The sequence below is a fragment of the Scyliorhinus canicula genome, chromosome 11 (assembly GCF_902713615.1).
Source record: "Scyliorhinus canicula chromosome 11, sScyCan1.1, whole genome shotgun sequence".
Classification (NCBI taxonomy): domain Eukaryota; kingdom Metazoa; phylum Chordata; class Chondrichthyes; order Carcharhiniformes; family Scyliorhinidae; genus Scyliorhinus; species Scyliorhinus canicula.
The window spans coordinates 167814096-167831493 of NC_052156.1; the positions used below are offsets into that span (position 1 = coordinate 167814096).

Sequence of the window (17398 nt, forward strand, 5' to 3'; positions counted from 1 at the left end):
TGCCCCAACCCGTCCTTTCCCAATCCTCCCTCCCTCCAATCCCCTCCTTCCCACTCATTTCCCTCCTTCAACCTCCCATTTTCCACCCCGCCCCCTCCCCACCACCACCGACTACCCTGTCCCACCCTCTCAGGGTCGATGTAACCACGGGGCACGCCGGACCCTTGTCACTGCCATCCTCCAGCCTCTCCTGGTCTGGCTCCTCCTCCTCAGACGAGGCCACGTGTCCTTCTTCCTCCACGAGGTCACCACACTGCTGTACCAGGTGTCCCCTGAGGGCCTGGAGCTGGAGGCGTCGCCATGCCACCCTGTGCTGCCCTCTGCCCTTGAGGTGCGCTGGTGTCAGGAGGGGGGATTTGGAAGAACTGGTAACCGCCGTCGTATCCTTGGTGGCAGGCCCGGGGTGGCGTCCAGCGCTTCCTCCTCCCTGAGGGTGCCCATTGGGCCTTGGGGGTCTCCATGGGGTGGAGGGGCAGTTGGATTAAGCTCCAGAGGCCTTTGCATCACCTGGCTCTGCCAGTCGTGGTGGCTCCCTATTGCCTACACCATGGTGTCAATGCCCTAGCCATGTCCACCTGCATCAGGGAGATTCCCCTCATTGATTGGGACATGATGGCAATGCCCTCAGCCAATGGTTTCCGCAGACTGAGTCGTGCCTTAGACATTACCCCTCCAATGCTGACGCCATGCTCCAGCATTTCCACTGTGCTAACTACCAGTGCAGTCTTGGCCTCGGTTCCACGCATTGTCGACATCATCTCCTGCACCAGTAGCTCTTTGGGACTCCTCCAATCGGCTATGTACTCACTGGAATGTTGCTGACATCCCCCACCCCCCCACCCCAGAATCTCCCGGCTGTGCCCTGTCATCTGCATCACCTCTGGGAGAACCTGGTCAGAGGCTCGGTATCTGTCTGTGATTCAGCTGAGCCCTGGGATCCAGCAGACCTCGTCTGCTGTCTCCCCTGAATGTTCCTACCTCCACCTGTTGTGCAACTGTGCGGTGCTCACCAGATTGTGCCCCAGAAGACTGTCACCCATCAAGGTGCATGTCTCTGCACTGGTGGAAGGTGGGAGTGACAGCTGTGACACCTCGATGGTGGTCTCCTTGGAGCTCTCTTCTGAGGTGGCGGGGGGGGGGGGGGTCGACTCCGGATGGCCCGGCCCGATCAAATGGAGAAAATGGACATGTGGTCTGAGAGAGGGAAGGTCCATTTTGTCTGACATGAACTATTCATTTGAGACAGGTCACCTGGGTGAAGGGTCAGTGGATTCTCACCTCTGCGGCACAGGCCCATCTTGCTGTTGGTGGCTGCTCTCTCCTTGGCCAACCTCGCTCTCTCTTTGGTCAATGCCGAGATTTCCAAGGCTCGCTCCTCATAGGGGGTGAGAACTCGAATCTCTGCTACTCTGGCCCCTGACTTGGCCCTTTTCCGCTCTCTTCCCTTGCGGGGACAAAATGAGGCCATTGTGAGCCGTACTCTTGATTGGTTGGGTGGTCGTTACCTCAGCACCCTGCTGTCATGTCCCCATGTCCGTCCTTGGCCAGGTGCAGTCCACCAGTGAACCCCAACACAAGCTGCAAGAGCAGCATCTCATCTTCCGATTAGGCACATTACAGCCCTCTGGACTCAACACTGAGTTCAGCAGCTTTAGACTGCAACCTTTCTTCTCCATCTTTTTTTTTATATAATTTTTATTGGAATTTTTTACAGAAAATATAAAACATAACGACAAACAATGAAATGCAACAAAATAACCCATAATAACTGTGACACCCCCAGACCGTATCGGCGCATGTATCACATCCCCCCACCCCCCCAACCCTAATGAACAACAAAAGAACTTAAAAAATATTAAAATTAAATAAACAAACATAGTCATTGTCGGCCCCCCCCCCTTTTCCCTCCCCTTTTCCCTCCCCGGGTTGCTGCTGCTGCTGTCCCCGTACCCTATCGTTGAGCCAGAAAGTCGAGAAAAGGCTGCCACCACCTAAAGAACCCTTGTACCGACCCTCTCAGGGCGAATTTGACCTTCTCTAGCTTAATGAAACCCGCCATGTCATTGATCCAGGTTGACCCCCTTGTAAAAATATATCCCATGCATTTATTCAGTGAAATAACCTTCCCATCCCTTCCTTGCCCCCCGACCCCACCCCCTCCCCCCTCCCCACACACTAGCCTAGCTGTCTCTTGTATTTAAACCTGCTGCATCTTGTTGCAGCCTGTCCCAGCTACAGTTTAATATCCAAGACGTCTCTCCCTCTCTAGTTCTGATGAAGAGCCCGACAGACTCGAAACGTTGACTCTGTTTCTCTCCTGACAGATGCTGCCAGACCTGCCGAGTTTTATTCCAGCATCCTCTGTCCTTGCATCAAATTGTTAATTTCACCCAGAGGATGCCACATCTGGGAAATAGGCACTTTGAGACAAAAGGAAAGTGTTCCTGAGCCACTACATCTGTCTGGGGCTGATATATAAACTAGAGGCAAAACATAGAAACAGGTTCCATTGTCCAGAACTGACCATGCTCACCTTAAATAATGCTGCTCACCAAATATTTTCCAGAAACTGGGGTGATTATCAATTTTTATAAGAGCGTGTTACTATTCCTTGTTCAAAGAGGTTGCCTTATTGAAGGTTCACATGCGTGCATCACCATTGTAAGTGTTGTGACAATAAGGGGAGATCTACGCGAGTGATTGTGCGTCAGTGTAATGTGGCCACTGGGGCCTATTAATGATTCCCAAAAGGAAGGAGTGAAGGAAAGGAAAACAGAAAACTTCACTGGAAGCAATTGCCTCAGCGGGAGATTGTTTGCCCTTTACCTTTAGGTCAATATTTGCATACTGCTTCCTATCTGACAGACTCTCGGGAATAAGCAGCATCGCTTGTGAAATAAAGCTTGACAGCAGGTCAGATGGTAAAGCAGTGGTTCTCTGCATAGCTCAGAACTAGCCAGGATGGTCCTTGCTTACATGTGCCCAGCATTCAGCTATTTACAGTGTGAAGTGGCATCCAAAACACTGCAGGATTCTTAAATTGCTGGCTTCATATTTTGAATTGCCCTGGGACAAAGACGTTCCTAAACTTTAAATATTCACAGAAACAAATTCTCTCCCCCGCCACCCCCCCCCCCCACCCCTGCCACCCCTGGCCACTATTTGATTTGTTTACCCTCATTTCCACCTTGGGAGTCTTTGAACCTGTTGCAACAATAACACACAAAGCAAACATCAACTTTCTCATTTGTGTTATTTTCACCCACTTCTCAAACGTCTTTTTCTCTTTGCAACCCTGGTTGGTGAGAAGATCTTTGCTGTTGTTTAGTTATTTGGTGGCTAATTGAAGTCAGTGCCATGTGATGTGTTCTGAGACAATGACATTTGTTGCATTCTTCAGTTTGTGTTAAGGAGTTGATCTTTGCTTACTCTGGCAGCGCACTTGCGGAGGTTGGAATGCCTCCTGGTTTTATTGAACAATGTCTATATCAGCTTTAATCTATTCTTGTTGCGAGATTCTGTCACTGTTTCCTTTGGTATTTGAATTTTGAAATTTTGATTGGATTATTTGAATAAAATGGGTGACAGTAGTACCGAGCGTGTCTTAAGTTGCATCATATTTTGTTCACCCAAGCCCCCGTGCTCTCTGGCTACATGGGCTCCTGTTTAAAATAACAGCTCAATTGTAAAATTTAATTCTGGTTCTCAAGTCGCTCCATGGCCTCGACCCTTCCTTTCCCTGTCACCTCCTCCAGCCGCACAACCCTACATGATCTCTGCCCCGCACCAGATCGGGCCTCGATCATCCGCGATTAAAATTGCTCATTTGTTGGAAGCCATGCCTCCAGCTGCCAAGGTGCTAGGCTCTGGAATTCCTTCTCAAAACCTCCTCTTAAATCCTACACCTGACCATCATTTGTCTTGAAAGTTCAGTGTCAAATTTTGTTTGTTAACACTTTTGTGAAATGACTTGTGATGTTAAGGTGCTATATAAATATATGTTGCTGATGTTGTAACAACTTCAAATAGTGAGTCACATTGTGCATGCTGGCACTGTGGTTAGCACTGTTACTTCACAGTTCCAGGGTCCCAGGTTCGATTCCCGGCTTGGGTCACTATCTGTGTGGAGTCTGCACATTCTCCCCATGTCTGCATGGGTTTCCTCTGGGTGCTCCAGTTTCCTCCCACAAGTCCCGAAAGACGTGCTTGTTAGGTGAATTGGACATTCTGAATTCTACCTCTGTGTACCCGAACAGGCGCCGGAATGTGGCGACTAGGAGCTTTTCACAGTGACTTCATTGCAATGTTAATGTAAGCCTACTTGTGATAATAAAGATTATTATTACACATACCTTAGTAAATATTGGGGTCATGGAATCTCTGTATACGTGACAATTAAGATCTGCTTCTCTCCCTAGTAATTTGGAGAGAGAAAGTATTCATATTTCTTCATGAATGTTAAATGTGCTTTGGCTGAGCTTCTGGGTTGAAACCCACTACAGAAACTTGAGCGAATAATTCAAGTGGACACATTGCACTCTGAAAAAGTGATGAAAATCAGAATTGCAGCTTTTGGAAAGGATATTTAAATGATCCCATGGCACTATTTTGGAGAGTGGGAGTAATTCTACCTGAGGTTCTGGCCAATATTTGTCCCGAAACCAATATTATTGACACCGATTAGCTCGTCCTAGTCACATTGCTGTTTTCTGGAAGCTCCCTGTGTTTCCAACATCACAAATGTAGCTACACTTCAAAGGTACTTTACTGCCTGTAACGTGCTTTTGGACATCCTGAGATCATGAGAGATGCTTTACAAATGCAGTTAGAACATAGAACATAGAACGATACAGCGCAGTACAGGCCCTTCGGCCCTCAATGTTGCACCGACATGGAAAAAATCTAAAGGCCATCTAACCTACACTATGCCCTTATCATCCATATGCTTATCCAATAAATTTTTAAATGCCCTCAATGTTGGCGAGTTCACTACTGTTGCAGGTAGGGCATTCCACGGCCTCACCACTCTTTGCGTAAAAAACCCACCTCTGACCTCTGTCCTATATCTATTACCCCTCAATTTAAGGCTATGTCCCCTCGTGCTAGCCACCTCCATCCGCGGGAGAAGGCTCTCGCTGTCCACCCTATCTAACCCTCTGATCATTTTGTATGCCTCTATTAAGTCACCTCTTAACCTTCTTCTCTCTAATGAAAACAACCTCAAGTCCATCAGCCTTTCCTCATAAGATTTTCCCTCCATACCAGGCAACATCCTGGTAAATCTCCTCTGCACCCGTTCCAAAGCTTCCACGTCCTTCCTATAATGAGGTGACCAGAACTGTACGCAATACTCCAAATGCGGCCGTACTAGAGTTTTGTACAACTGCAACATGACCTCATGGCTCCGGAACTCAATCCCTCTACCAATAAAGGCCAACACACCATAGGCCTTCTTCACAACCCTATCAACCTGGGTGGCAACTTTCAGGGATCTATGTACATGGACACCGAGATCCCTCTGCTCATCCACACTACCAAGAATTTTACCATTAGCCAAATATTCCGCATTTCTGTTATTCTTTCCAAAGTGAATCACCTCACACTTCTCCACATTAAACTCCATTTGCCACCTCTCAGCCCAGCTCTGCAGCTTATCTATGTCCCTCTGTAACCTGCAACATCCTTCCGCACTGTCTACAACTCCACCGACTTTAGTGTCGTCTGCAAATTTACTCACCCAACCTTCTGCGCCCTCCTCTAGGTCATTTATAAAAATGACAAACAGCAACGGCCCCAGAACAGATCCTTGTGGTACGCCACTCGTAACTGAACTCCATTCTGAACATTTCCCATCAACTACCACTCTCTGTCTTCTTTCAACTAGCCAATTTCTGATCCACATCTCTAAATCACCCTCAATCCCCAGCCTCCGTATTTTCTGCAATAGACGACTGTGGGGAACCTTATCAAATGCTTTACTGAAATCCATATACACCACATCAACTGCTCTACCCTCGTCTACCTGTTCAGTCACCTTCTCAAAGAACTCGATAAGGTTTGTGAGGCATGACCTACCCTTCACAAAACCATGCTGACTGTCCCTAATCATATTATTCCTATCTAGATGATTATAAATTGTATCTTTTATAATCCTCTCCAAGACTTTACCCACCACAGACGTTAGGCTCACCGGCCTATAGTTACCGGGTTATCTCTACTCCCCTTCTTGAACAAAGGGACCACATGTGCTATCCTCCAGTCCTCTGGCACTATTCCTGTAGCCAATGATGACCTAAAAATCAAAGCCAAAGGCTCAGCAATCTCTTCCCTGGCTTCCCAGAGAATCCTAGGATAAATCCCATCCGGCCCCGGGGACTTATCTATTTTCACCTTGTCCAGAATTGCCAACACTTCTTCCCTACGCACCTCAATGCCATCTATTCTAATAGCCTGGGTCTCAGCATTCTCCTCCACAATATTATCTTTTTCTTGAGTGAATACTGACGAAAAGTATTCATTTAGTATCTCGCTTATCTCCTCAGCCTCCACACACAACTTCCCACCACTGTCCTTGACTGGCCCTACTCTTACCCTAGTCATTCTTTTATTCCTGACATACCTATAGAAAGCTTTTGGGTTTTCCTTGATCCTACCTGCCAAAGACTTCTCATGTCCCCTCCTTGCTCGTCTCAGCTCTCTCTTTAGATCCTTCCTCGCTTCCTTGTAACTATCAAGCGCCCCAACTGAAACTTCACGCCTCATCTTCACATAGACCTCCTTCTTCCTCTTAACAAGAGATTCCACTTCTTTGGTAAACCACGGTTCCCTCGCTCGACCCCTTCCTCCCTGCCTGACTGGTACGTACTTATCAAGAACATGCAATAGCTGTTCCTTGAACAAGCTCCACATATCCAGTGTGCCCAACCCTTGCAGCCTACTTCTCCAACCAACACATCCTAAGTCATGTCTAATGGCATCATAATTGCCCTTCCCCCAGCTATAACTCTTGCCCTGCGGGGTATACTTATCCCTTTCCATCACTAATGTAAAGGTCACCGAATTGTGGTCACTGTTTCCAAAGTGCTCACAGTTCTTTCTGTTTTGCATCAGTACAGCTCAGCTTTCCATCTATAGGCATGTCAGAGATGCCACCGGTGTGTAAATGTATCAAAGAGCGACATTCACTTTCCAGAGCTGTAACTTGCTTGGAGTGATAGTCAACGACCAATTATCGCTCCATAGCAACTTAACTGCTCTTAAATTCTGAAGCACCTGCCTCACCCCACCTTCCTGCCTCAGACTGGGTGAGACACATTGTGCTGTGGTATCCGGACATTGGGGTGGGGTATCCGGACATTGGGGTGGGGTATCCGGACATTGGGGTGGGGTATCCGGACATTGGGGTGGATGGGGTATCCGGACATTGGGGTGGGGTATCCGGACATTGGGGTGGGGTATCCGGACATTGGGGTGGGGTATCCGGACATTGGGGTGGATGGGGTATCCGGACATTGGGGTGGGGTATCCGGACATTGGGGTGGGGTATCCGGACATTGGGGCGGGGTATCCGGACATTGGGGCGGGGTATCTGGACATTGTGCTGTGTTATCCGGACATTGGGGTGGGGTATCCGGACATTGGGGTGGGGTATCCGGACATTGGGGTGGGGTATCCGGACATTGGGGTGGGGTATCCGGACATTGGGGTGGAGTATCCGGACATTGGGGTGGGGTATCCGGACATTGGGTGGGGTATCCGGACATTGGGGTGGGGTATCCGGACATTGGGGTGGATGGGGTATCCGGACATTGGGATGGGGTATCCGGACATTGGGGTGGATGGGGTATCCGGACATTGGGGTGAATGGGGTATCCGGACATTGGGATGGGGTATCCGGACATTGGGGTGGATGGGGTATCCGGACATTGGGATGGGGTATCCGGACATTGGGGTGGATGGGGTATCCGGACATTGGGGTGAATGGGGTGTCCGGACATTGGGGTGGGGTATCCGGACATTGGGATGGATGGGGTGTCCGGATACTGGAATTGGGTATCTGGGCATTGGGGGGAGAGGGGGCGATAAGCCTCAGGTTGGGATCATGGGTGGGTCCGGGTCACGGGGGGTCGTTTGGGTTGGGGGTTGGTCGGCCTGGTTCGGTCGGGGGGGGGGGGGGGGGGGGGGGGGGGGGGGTTTCAGTTCGAGGAGGTGGGGAATACTGTGGGGAGTGGGTGCTTAGTTGGGGGATGTGGAGCATCCTCTGGGGGTCAGTTGTTGGGGGAGGGTGTCCTGTGTGGGTCTCATTGTTGGAATTTAAAATAGTCCCTCTGAAGGTAGAATTGCTTTTATTTCTACAGAAACTCTTTCAGAGTAACTGTGGGTGTAAAACAGCCAGAACCATCTGGCTTGAGTGATTTAAATGACTTTTTCGGATAGTTCCCAGCTCAGCACAGTTGTCCAGGGGAAGTTAGCGCTTCTGGTCAATTGCTGGGTTAGCCCTTACCTGGGATCTTCCGAGTGGGATTCCCAGCCCATCTTCAGCCCATCCCCAAATCCAGCGATGGGGAGCCAGGGCATTTGGGCCACGTTATACTGCTGCATGTCTGTATCTGACACTGCTTTCTATGCTTTGACCTCTTGGCCAATTACCTCGAATTCGAGCACTTTAAGTGATAAACACTGTTCTAAAGGTGACCGAACTGGAATTTACAAAGTATCCTGCCCTCACTGTTTGGACATTGCCACTTTGAGCCGAGCCAGAAAGTGTTTATATAAATGGATCCCACACTGTCAGCTTCCGTTAAATGTTCTGTCCATTAAGTCCTTTACATGCTGATTGTGTGAGTGAAGTATGCTTTGATGTGACGGTGTTCACTGGACAGCTGAATCACTTTAGCCATGGAAAGGGGGAAATGACATGATGATTAATTTGTAATGAAGGAACTCTCCAAACAGACCATTAGAAATGGGTATTAGGCAGTGACCTAACCTGGTGCCATCACTGTGTACCTTTCACCCTGTACAAATTCAGCGTGTTATCATGTGGTTTGCGAGCCTCCGTTCTTGACCTTTAGTTACTGTTCCCAGTGGCCAGCTTCAGCCTCAGGAAGAGAAAGTTACTAATTATTCCGCATGTCAGCCTTCTCGTGTGAATGAGAGATCTGGAGGTTCTGGAACACATCTGTATTTGACTCATTGCAATTACTTGTACCTGCTCTAAATTAATCAAATACAGATTTATTCTGAATGTCGGACACAGGAGAGTTTTAAAGATTCGGGCAAAAATTCCAAAGGTTTTCCCTCTTTTCTTGCAGATCTAATTAAACTTGATGGTTTTATTGAATGCTAATTGTTTGAAAAATATTCAGCGATCCCATCTCTCTCTCCCCCATTCACAGAGTCTCTCTTTCTCTCCCGTTAATCAGCATTGGTGCTGTGTACCCTCCCCATCTCCCACAGCTCGGAAAGTCTGGTAAATGATCTCAGCATCTTCCTGGTCCACGCCCTGCAGCTGTGTCAATGCCCCTGAGCAGCAACAGCAAGGGTAAAAGCCATGAGTGAGACTCCATCAGAGCAGGATCATTTCTGATCATTTCACATCGAATTTCACATCACATTTCATTGGCCGTGTTTCATGGCAGCCTCCGTGCCCCCTCCCGGGACCCGATTCTCCCCCCCGGGTGGGGCTAGCAGCGCGGCCCCGTGAAGCACGGCATCGCGGGCTTAGCGACTGTCGCTAAGTCCGCGCGCCAAGCGGCACGCCGGCTGACGCGCACGATGACGTCAGCCGCGCATGCGCGGGTTGGACGGCTCCAACCCGCGCATACGTGGATGACGTCATCACGCAAACGCGTCAAACCCGCACATGCGCGGGCCGTCATGCCCCTCAGCCGCTGATCCTGCGGGGCGGCGGAAGAACAAATAGTGCGCGGGTATCGGACCCGCTGCCCGGGATCGGTGCCCACCGATCGCAGGCCCATGCCACCCTTGGCACGGCCGTGGTGCGGCCGTGCCAATCGGTGCCATGTTTGTCCGGGACGGGCACTTTGCGGCCGTTTTCACGAACGCTGAAAGCAGGTGTGATCGCGGCCGTGAAACCGTCAACTCTGCGGTATTCGGCCCATCGGCCTGTGGAGAATCGCTGCTCCCCGTAAAAAACGCCGAGCAGTGTTTCGTGACGGGGGGCGGCCGGGGGGAGGGGGGGGGGGGGGGGGGAGGAGGAGGGGGGGGGGGGGAGAATAGCGGGAGGCTGTGAAAATTGTCGGGAAGGCCCTCCCGCTATTCTCCGACCCGTCGTGGGCAGCAGAGAATCGCGCCCCTGATGCTGTTGCCACAGTTCCCCTCCCAACTTCTAGCATCGTTTCAATTCTCGATCAAAAGAGACAGATTCATCAACAATTTTCTCACGATTGCCATCAGAGCTATTTTCTAATTTGTTGCCACCTCGGTGATTACAGTCAAAACTATTCAAGGTCTCGCTGCTTTAAAGTGTTGCAACTAAAGAATGAGGTGATTCCCAAAGCTGGGGGTTAAAGTCACGGCTGCCTGATTGGGAGATGACTGCTGATGGGTTCCAACATCTGTTTTCTGTTTCTTATGAAGCTTGGACTTTTTAATATGTTGAAGATGTGGTTACTTCAACCACTGAGATGCCAGTGGTTGCATCTCGCTCAATCCTGATCCCAGGATGGAGCGAGAAAGGTCACCGCGCTTCTCAACAATGTCTGCATGCAGTTTCCGCCGTGCTTTCCCCATTCTCCTGTTGTGTCTCTGGTGGAGAGAGTTTATATGTTCTGGTTGGTGTTTCTGCTAATCTTTTGTCAGGGGCATAGTGATCAGGAAAATGCCACAGAAATTCGACTCCATCCACCCTTGACTGGGAGATCAAACTTGTTTCCTGTCAGGTTGACCTTGTTTATGATCATTATATTTTGTCGTGAACATCTTTAATAAACCACAGCTGATTAATCTTTATCAAAACGAACGGTGAAAGTTTTTCTTTGCACTGTTTGGCTAAATACCTCTGAAGAAATATTTATTTAAATGTTTCAATATTGAACATTGGTTTTTAGATTGTTTTATCAATGTATAAGCAATGTGGCCAGCACTGACATAATGGGCCATTGGCTTCCATCAATGCTTTGCGATTCGATGATTGTATCATTTATATCCTATTTACTTTTACCTCCCAGATAAAAACTGACGACAGGATCATCAAAACAGAATACGGCCTTCTGATTCGTAGTGTGCAAAGAAAAGACACGGGTCTCTACTACTGCAAAGCTCAGGAGCAAACGTTTACCCACACAATCATGAAATTAAATTTGAAGGTGATAGAGAATGAGCAGATGGAGAATGCACAGAAAGTGGAGGATGAGGAAGGGAAGACCAAGGATTTTACCTCTGAGTCTCGGCTGAGATACAAGGATTATGTGCAGCTGTTGAGCAGTGCCAGTTTCACAGTGGACGACTACTGTGAACAGCTGTGGTATCGGGAGAAACGGCGGCAGAGGAACCGAGGAGCTGGCAAGTGGAAACACGTGCAGGAGATGAAGAAGAATCGAAATCGCAGACACCACGCGTAGTCTAATAGTTTGGAGGGAAACCTGAATCCTGTGGCTTTAAATCCTAAGGAGTTGACAAAAGCTACGTTACTACTGTTCTGAAGAAGAACAAGATGCTCACAATAAAAAAGGACTTGCATTTCCATGTGATGAACTTAACAACATCAAAACCAAGACAGGGACCTCTTGGTCTGCAACGTCAGTCTTCTTTGATACAACATCACAAACTACTTACAGCACAGAAACAATCCATTTGCTCCAATATTCTGTTGTTTATGCTCCACACAAACATCCTCCTACCTCGCTTCAACTCGCCCCATCAATGTTAAACACTTAACAAAAAGACTCTCGCTTTGTGAAGAAAATGAAGCTGTCAGCAGTTTGTTAATTTCTCACCATCCCTCTGCTCTGACACATCCATTGATGCATTATACCCCATAGATGGCTGTAACTTTTAGGCTGTCTTCAGTGAGACTAAAATATTGAGATGGATTTTGCCACAAACTTTAAGAATCTTTCCATTTCCTGCCCCTCTTGACCTACTGCATAGACTTGACAGAAACCTGCTCCCAGAATGTGGAAAATACAGCTATTATTGGACTAATTAGATCATTTTATCAGCTTCAATACTATGTAATGGAACGCCCCATCGTATTTTTATCGCTGTAAATCATAAATTGTGTTTATGCATGAAAATTGATGTAAAATGTAATGAGGGAAAGTGTGACACCTTTTTGGAGACACCATTTTCTCAATGTCGCATGGAACAATTACTGTTTTTTAACATGGACAAAATTTGGTGGAGTTTCCGTTATAGTAGCTCGCAAGAAAAATGCCGTTGCTTCATAATTTATTCCTGTTGAGGACTGAAAGAAAATAAGGAATGGGAGGCGAGGGGGGAGTTCAGTGAAGTCACATCTTAAAACAGAGCCATGCAGTAACAACTTGCAGACATGTCATTCTCCTCATGGTGAATTGTCACCATCAGGTCAACATGCAGGATTGATGGGTAGATAGCGAGAGTTCATTAAGGAAGGGTTGGAGGGAAGTGTAGAGGAAAGAATGAACACCTCTTCTCCTCCGATCCACCCCATGACTTTTCCCCTCTTCCCTCCCTCCCCCACAGACACCCTCCACTCCCCCACACACACCCTCCACTCCCCCCTCACACCCACCCTCCCTCCCCCACACACACCCTCCCTCCCTCCCCCACACAGACCCACCCTCCCTCCCCCACACACACCCTCCCTCCCCCACACAGACCCACCCTCCCTCCCCCACACACACCCTCCACTCCCCCACACCCACCCTCCACTCCTCCCTCACACCCACCATCCCTCCCCACACACACCCTCCACTCCCCCCTCACACCCACCCTCCCTCCCACACACACCCACCCTCCCTCCCACACACACACCCTCCACTCCCCTGACACACCCTCCCTCCCTCCCCCACACACACCCTCCCTCCCCCACACCCTCCCTCCCTCCCCCACACACACCCTCCCTCCCCACACACACACCCTCCCTCCCACACACACACCCTACACTCCCCCTCCACTCCCCCTCCACTCCCCCTCCACTCCCCCTCCACTCCCCCCACACACACCCTCCACTCCCCCCTGATACCCTCCACTCCCTCCCCCACACACACCCTCCTCCCTCCCTCCCCCACACACCCACCCTCCCTCCCCCACACACCCACCCTCCCTCCCCCACACACACCCTCCACTCCCCCCACCCTCCCTCCCCCACTCACACCCTCCCTCCCCCACACACACCCTCCCTCCCCCACACACACCCTCCACACCCCCGCCCTCCCTCCCCCACACACCCACCCTCCCTCCCCCACACGCACCCTCCACTCCCCCCTCACACCCAACTTCCCTCCCCCGTCACACCCTCCACTTCCCCCCCCACACACACTCCACTCCGCCCCCACACACACCCTCCACTCCCCCCCAGACACACGCGCCCTCTACACCCACACACACACCCTCCCTCCCCCACACACACTCTCCACTCCCCACACATACCCACCCTCCCCCACACACACCTTCCACTCCCCCTCACACCCACCCTCCCTCCCCCACACACCCACCCTCCCTCACCCACACACCCACCCTCCCTCCCCCACACACCCACCTCCCTCCCCACACACCCACCCCTCCCCCACACACCCACCCTCCCTCCCCCACACACCCCACCCTCCCTCCCCCACACACCCACCCTCCCTCCCCCACACACCCACCCTCCCTCCCCCACACACACCCTCCCTCCCTCCCCCATACACACCCTCCACTCCCCCCTCCCTCCCCCACACACATCCTCCCTCCCCCAAACCACTCTCCACTCCCCACACACACCCCACCCTCCCTCCCCCACACACACCCTCCACTCCCCCCTCACACCCACCCTCCCTCCCCCCTCATACCCACCCTCCCTCCCCCACACACACCCTCCACACCCCCCTCATACCCACCCTCCCTCCCCCACATACACATAGAACATAGAACAGTACAGCACAGAACAGAACAGAACAGGCCCTTCGGCCCTCGATGTTGTGCCGAGCAATGATCACCCTACTTAAACCCACGTAACCCGTATACGCGTGACCCAACAATCCCCCCATTAACCTTACATTACGGGCAATTTAGCATGGCCAATCCACCTAACCCGCACATCTTTGGACTGTGGGAGGAAACCGGAGCACCCTGGAGGAAACCCACGCACACACGGGGAGGACGTGCAGACTCCACACAGACAGTGACCCAGCCGGGAATCGAACCTGGGACCCTGGAGCTGTGAAGCATTGATGCTAACCACCATGCTACCGTGAGGCCCCTTTTACTAGTCCCACTCCCCCGTAACCTTGCACATTTTTTTCTTTTTAGATAATAATCCAATTCCCTTTTGAATACCTTGGTTGAACCTGCCTCCACCACCCTCTCAGGAAGTTCATTCCAGAATCCCATCGAACCTGCATATCCCTGGACACAGATGGCCAATCCACCTAATCTGCACGTCTTTGGACTGTGGGAGGAAACCGGAGCACCCGGAGGAAACCCACGCAGACACGGGGAGAACGTGCAGACAGTGACCTAAGCCGGGAATCGAATCGAACCTGGGACCCTGGTGATGTGAGGCAGCAGTACTAACCGCTCCCCCCTCACACCCACCCTCCCTCCCCCACACCCACCCTCCCTCCCCCACACACACCCTCCCTCCCCCACACACACTCTCCACTCCCCACACACACCCACCCTCCCTCCCCCACACACACCCTCCACTCCCCCCTCACACCCACCCTCCCTCCCCCACACACACCCTCCACTCCCCCCTCACACCCAACTTCCCTCCCCCGTCACACCCTCCACTTCCCCCCCGCACACACTCCACTCCGCCCCCACACACACCCTCCACTCCCCCCCAGACACACGCGCCCTCTACACCCACACACACACCCTCCCTCCCCCACACACACTCTCCACTCCCCACACATACCCACCCTCCCTCCCCCACACACACCCTCCACTCCCCCTCACACCCACCCTCCCTCCCCCACACACACCCTCCACTCCCCCCTCACACCCACCTTCCCTCCCCCACACACACCCTCCCTCCCCCACACACACTCTCCACTCCCCACACACACCCACCCTCCCTCCCCCACACACACACTCCACTCCCCCCTCACACCCACCCTCCCTCCCCCACACACACACTCCACTCCCCCCTCACACCCACCCTCCCTCCCCCACACACACCCTCCCTCCCCCACACACACTCTCCACTCCCCACACACACCCACCCTCCCTCCCCCACACACACCCTCCACTGCCCGACACACACCCTCCCTCCCCCACACACACCCTCCACTCCCACCCCCCTACACACGCACCCTCTACTCCCACACACCCCTCAAACACATCCTCCCTCCCCCACACACACTCTCCACTCCCCTTCACACACACCCTCCCTCCCCCACCCCCACACACACACCCTCCACTCCCACCCCCTACACTTGCACCCTCCACCATTCCCTCCCCCACACACACCCTCCGCTTCCCCCCACACACACTCTCCACTCCCCCTCACACACACCCTCCCTCCCTCACACACACTTTCCACTCCCCCCCCCCCCCCCCCCCACACACACTTTCCACTCCCCCCCCCCCACCCCACACACACACCCTCCTCTCCCACCCCCCTACACATGCACCCTCCCCCCCCCCCCCCCTTCCCCACCCCACAATAGTTACAGAGAGGGTCTGGTAAATTCTGAACCTCCCACTTGGGCAGGGTCAGGTGACCAAAAGAGAAAAACCCAACAAAATATATCAATTACAAAAAGTTAAGCTTATAAGTTACCAATAGACTAAGTCTAATTCCCAATGATTCTTTCTCATCTTATTACCTTTATTTTATTTTCTATTCTGTTCTGCTTTTCTACCAATTTCTAATGCTCGAGAATATAATGGGCGTGGCAAATTTGTTTAAAGTACATTTTATACAACAAAAATCTTGTTTCACCTAATGTCAGAGAATAAATTAGCATCTGAATCATATATTGTTGAACCTCAAGTGAAAGAATTTTGGAACAAAGGTTGCTGTAAAAAATAATTATATTCCTTTACTTAATCTTTGGTTTATACTTGGTTTGTGTTAACTTTGTTGAACATTCTTACAGACTTTTTCATTGTTATGGGTTAAGGTTTTGTTGTGAAGCCACTTTCAGAGTGATGGGATTTAGAGGCTGTTTCTTGATATTAGACTAGTCCTTAATTCAGGCTGGGGAGCTTTATAGGAATTCTCTTGCGAATCTATTGGTTGCATTTGTGAGTGTCAGCGTATCAGAGGAAACCGGAGCACCCGGAAGAAACCCACTGAATCCTGACTCTCTGAATTGTCTGAAAGTTATCAATTTTTGACCAGGCTGTTGAATGGAAGCCCAGACAGACACTGGGCAGGATTCTCTGGCCGCCCAGCCACGTGTGTTTCACCAGTGCGACGCTCACTGGCGGCGGTTTTCTCTGCTTCCACGCTGTCAATGGAATTCCCATTGTAACCATTCCATGCCGCTGGAAAACCCGTGGGCCGGGATGCACTGCTCGTAGGACCAAAGAAACCCGCCAGCTTGCTTCAGTCCAGTCATGGAAACACCCTCGGAGAGATGCAGAATGAGGTTCAGATTTGCATTACTCATTAACCTGGAATTTGTCCATAATGCTCAAATATTCTTCCAAGTTTGAAAGGTTGTGGTTTAATTCTATTTTTCACACATTGAACAACAGTGCAAAATCTACGATTTTAAGGGAGGCCGTATCTCTCGTACAAAACATAAAAAATTGCCCAATATTCTTAACTAAGACAAATGTGTAGTTAACATTTGTCAAGATTGAATGGAAAGGAGGAAAATGCAAGTTGACAAAAGAGTGAATGCCCGCAATTTACCGGGGAAAACAGTCTCGTGTTGAATGTGTTTAGCGGGTGTTTCCAGCACTTGCAGCATTGAGAATGACCCCACTATTGAACGGTACTCTGTTCTTTTTATTCAGGCCTTCGTGAAGGAGGCCCCACCAAGGCCACACTTACCTTCATTGGCTGCACCAAGGGGCTCAGCTCGCCAGTGCAGGATGAGATCGGGGTGTCATTTAAAAATGGCACCCTGATCTTTTGACCTCCCAACACAACCCCCAACCTACCAATTAGGGAGTCCTCAAGCCCATCGCATAAGGGCTGGTGACACCTGGGCCCTCTCCCCATCACAGGTAAGATACCACTTGGGCACTGCCAGCCTGCCAGTGTCACCTGACCATCCTGGCAGTGCCAGGC

General features: G+C 50.9%; 1 protein-coding gene across 1 annotated transcript in view; it reads left to right on the forward strand.

The window, feature by feature from the left end:
- sema3d (sema domain, immunoglobulin domain (Ig), short basic domain, secreted, (semaphorin) 3D) overlaps positions 1–12703 on the forward strand; it is a 372874-nt gene extending 360171 nt beyond the window's left edge. Inside the window, exon 19 of the mRNA XM_038811982.1 lies at positions 11193–12703. Within this exon, the coding sequence (XP_038667910.1) occupies positions 11193–11585 (393 nt within the window). The 3' untranslated portion in view covers positions 11586–12703. The remainder of the gene's footprint in view (positions 1–11192) is intronic.
- The last annotated feature ends 4695 nt before the right edge of the window (positions 12704–17398 follow it).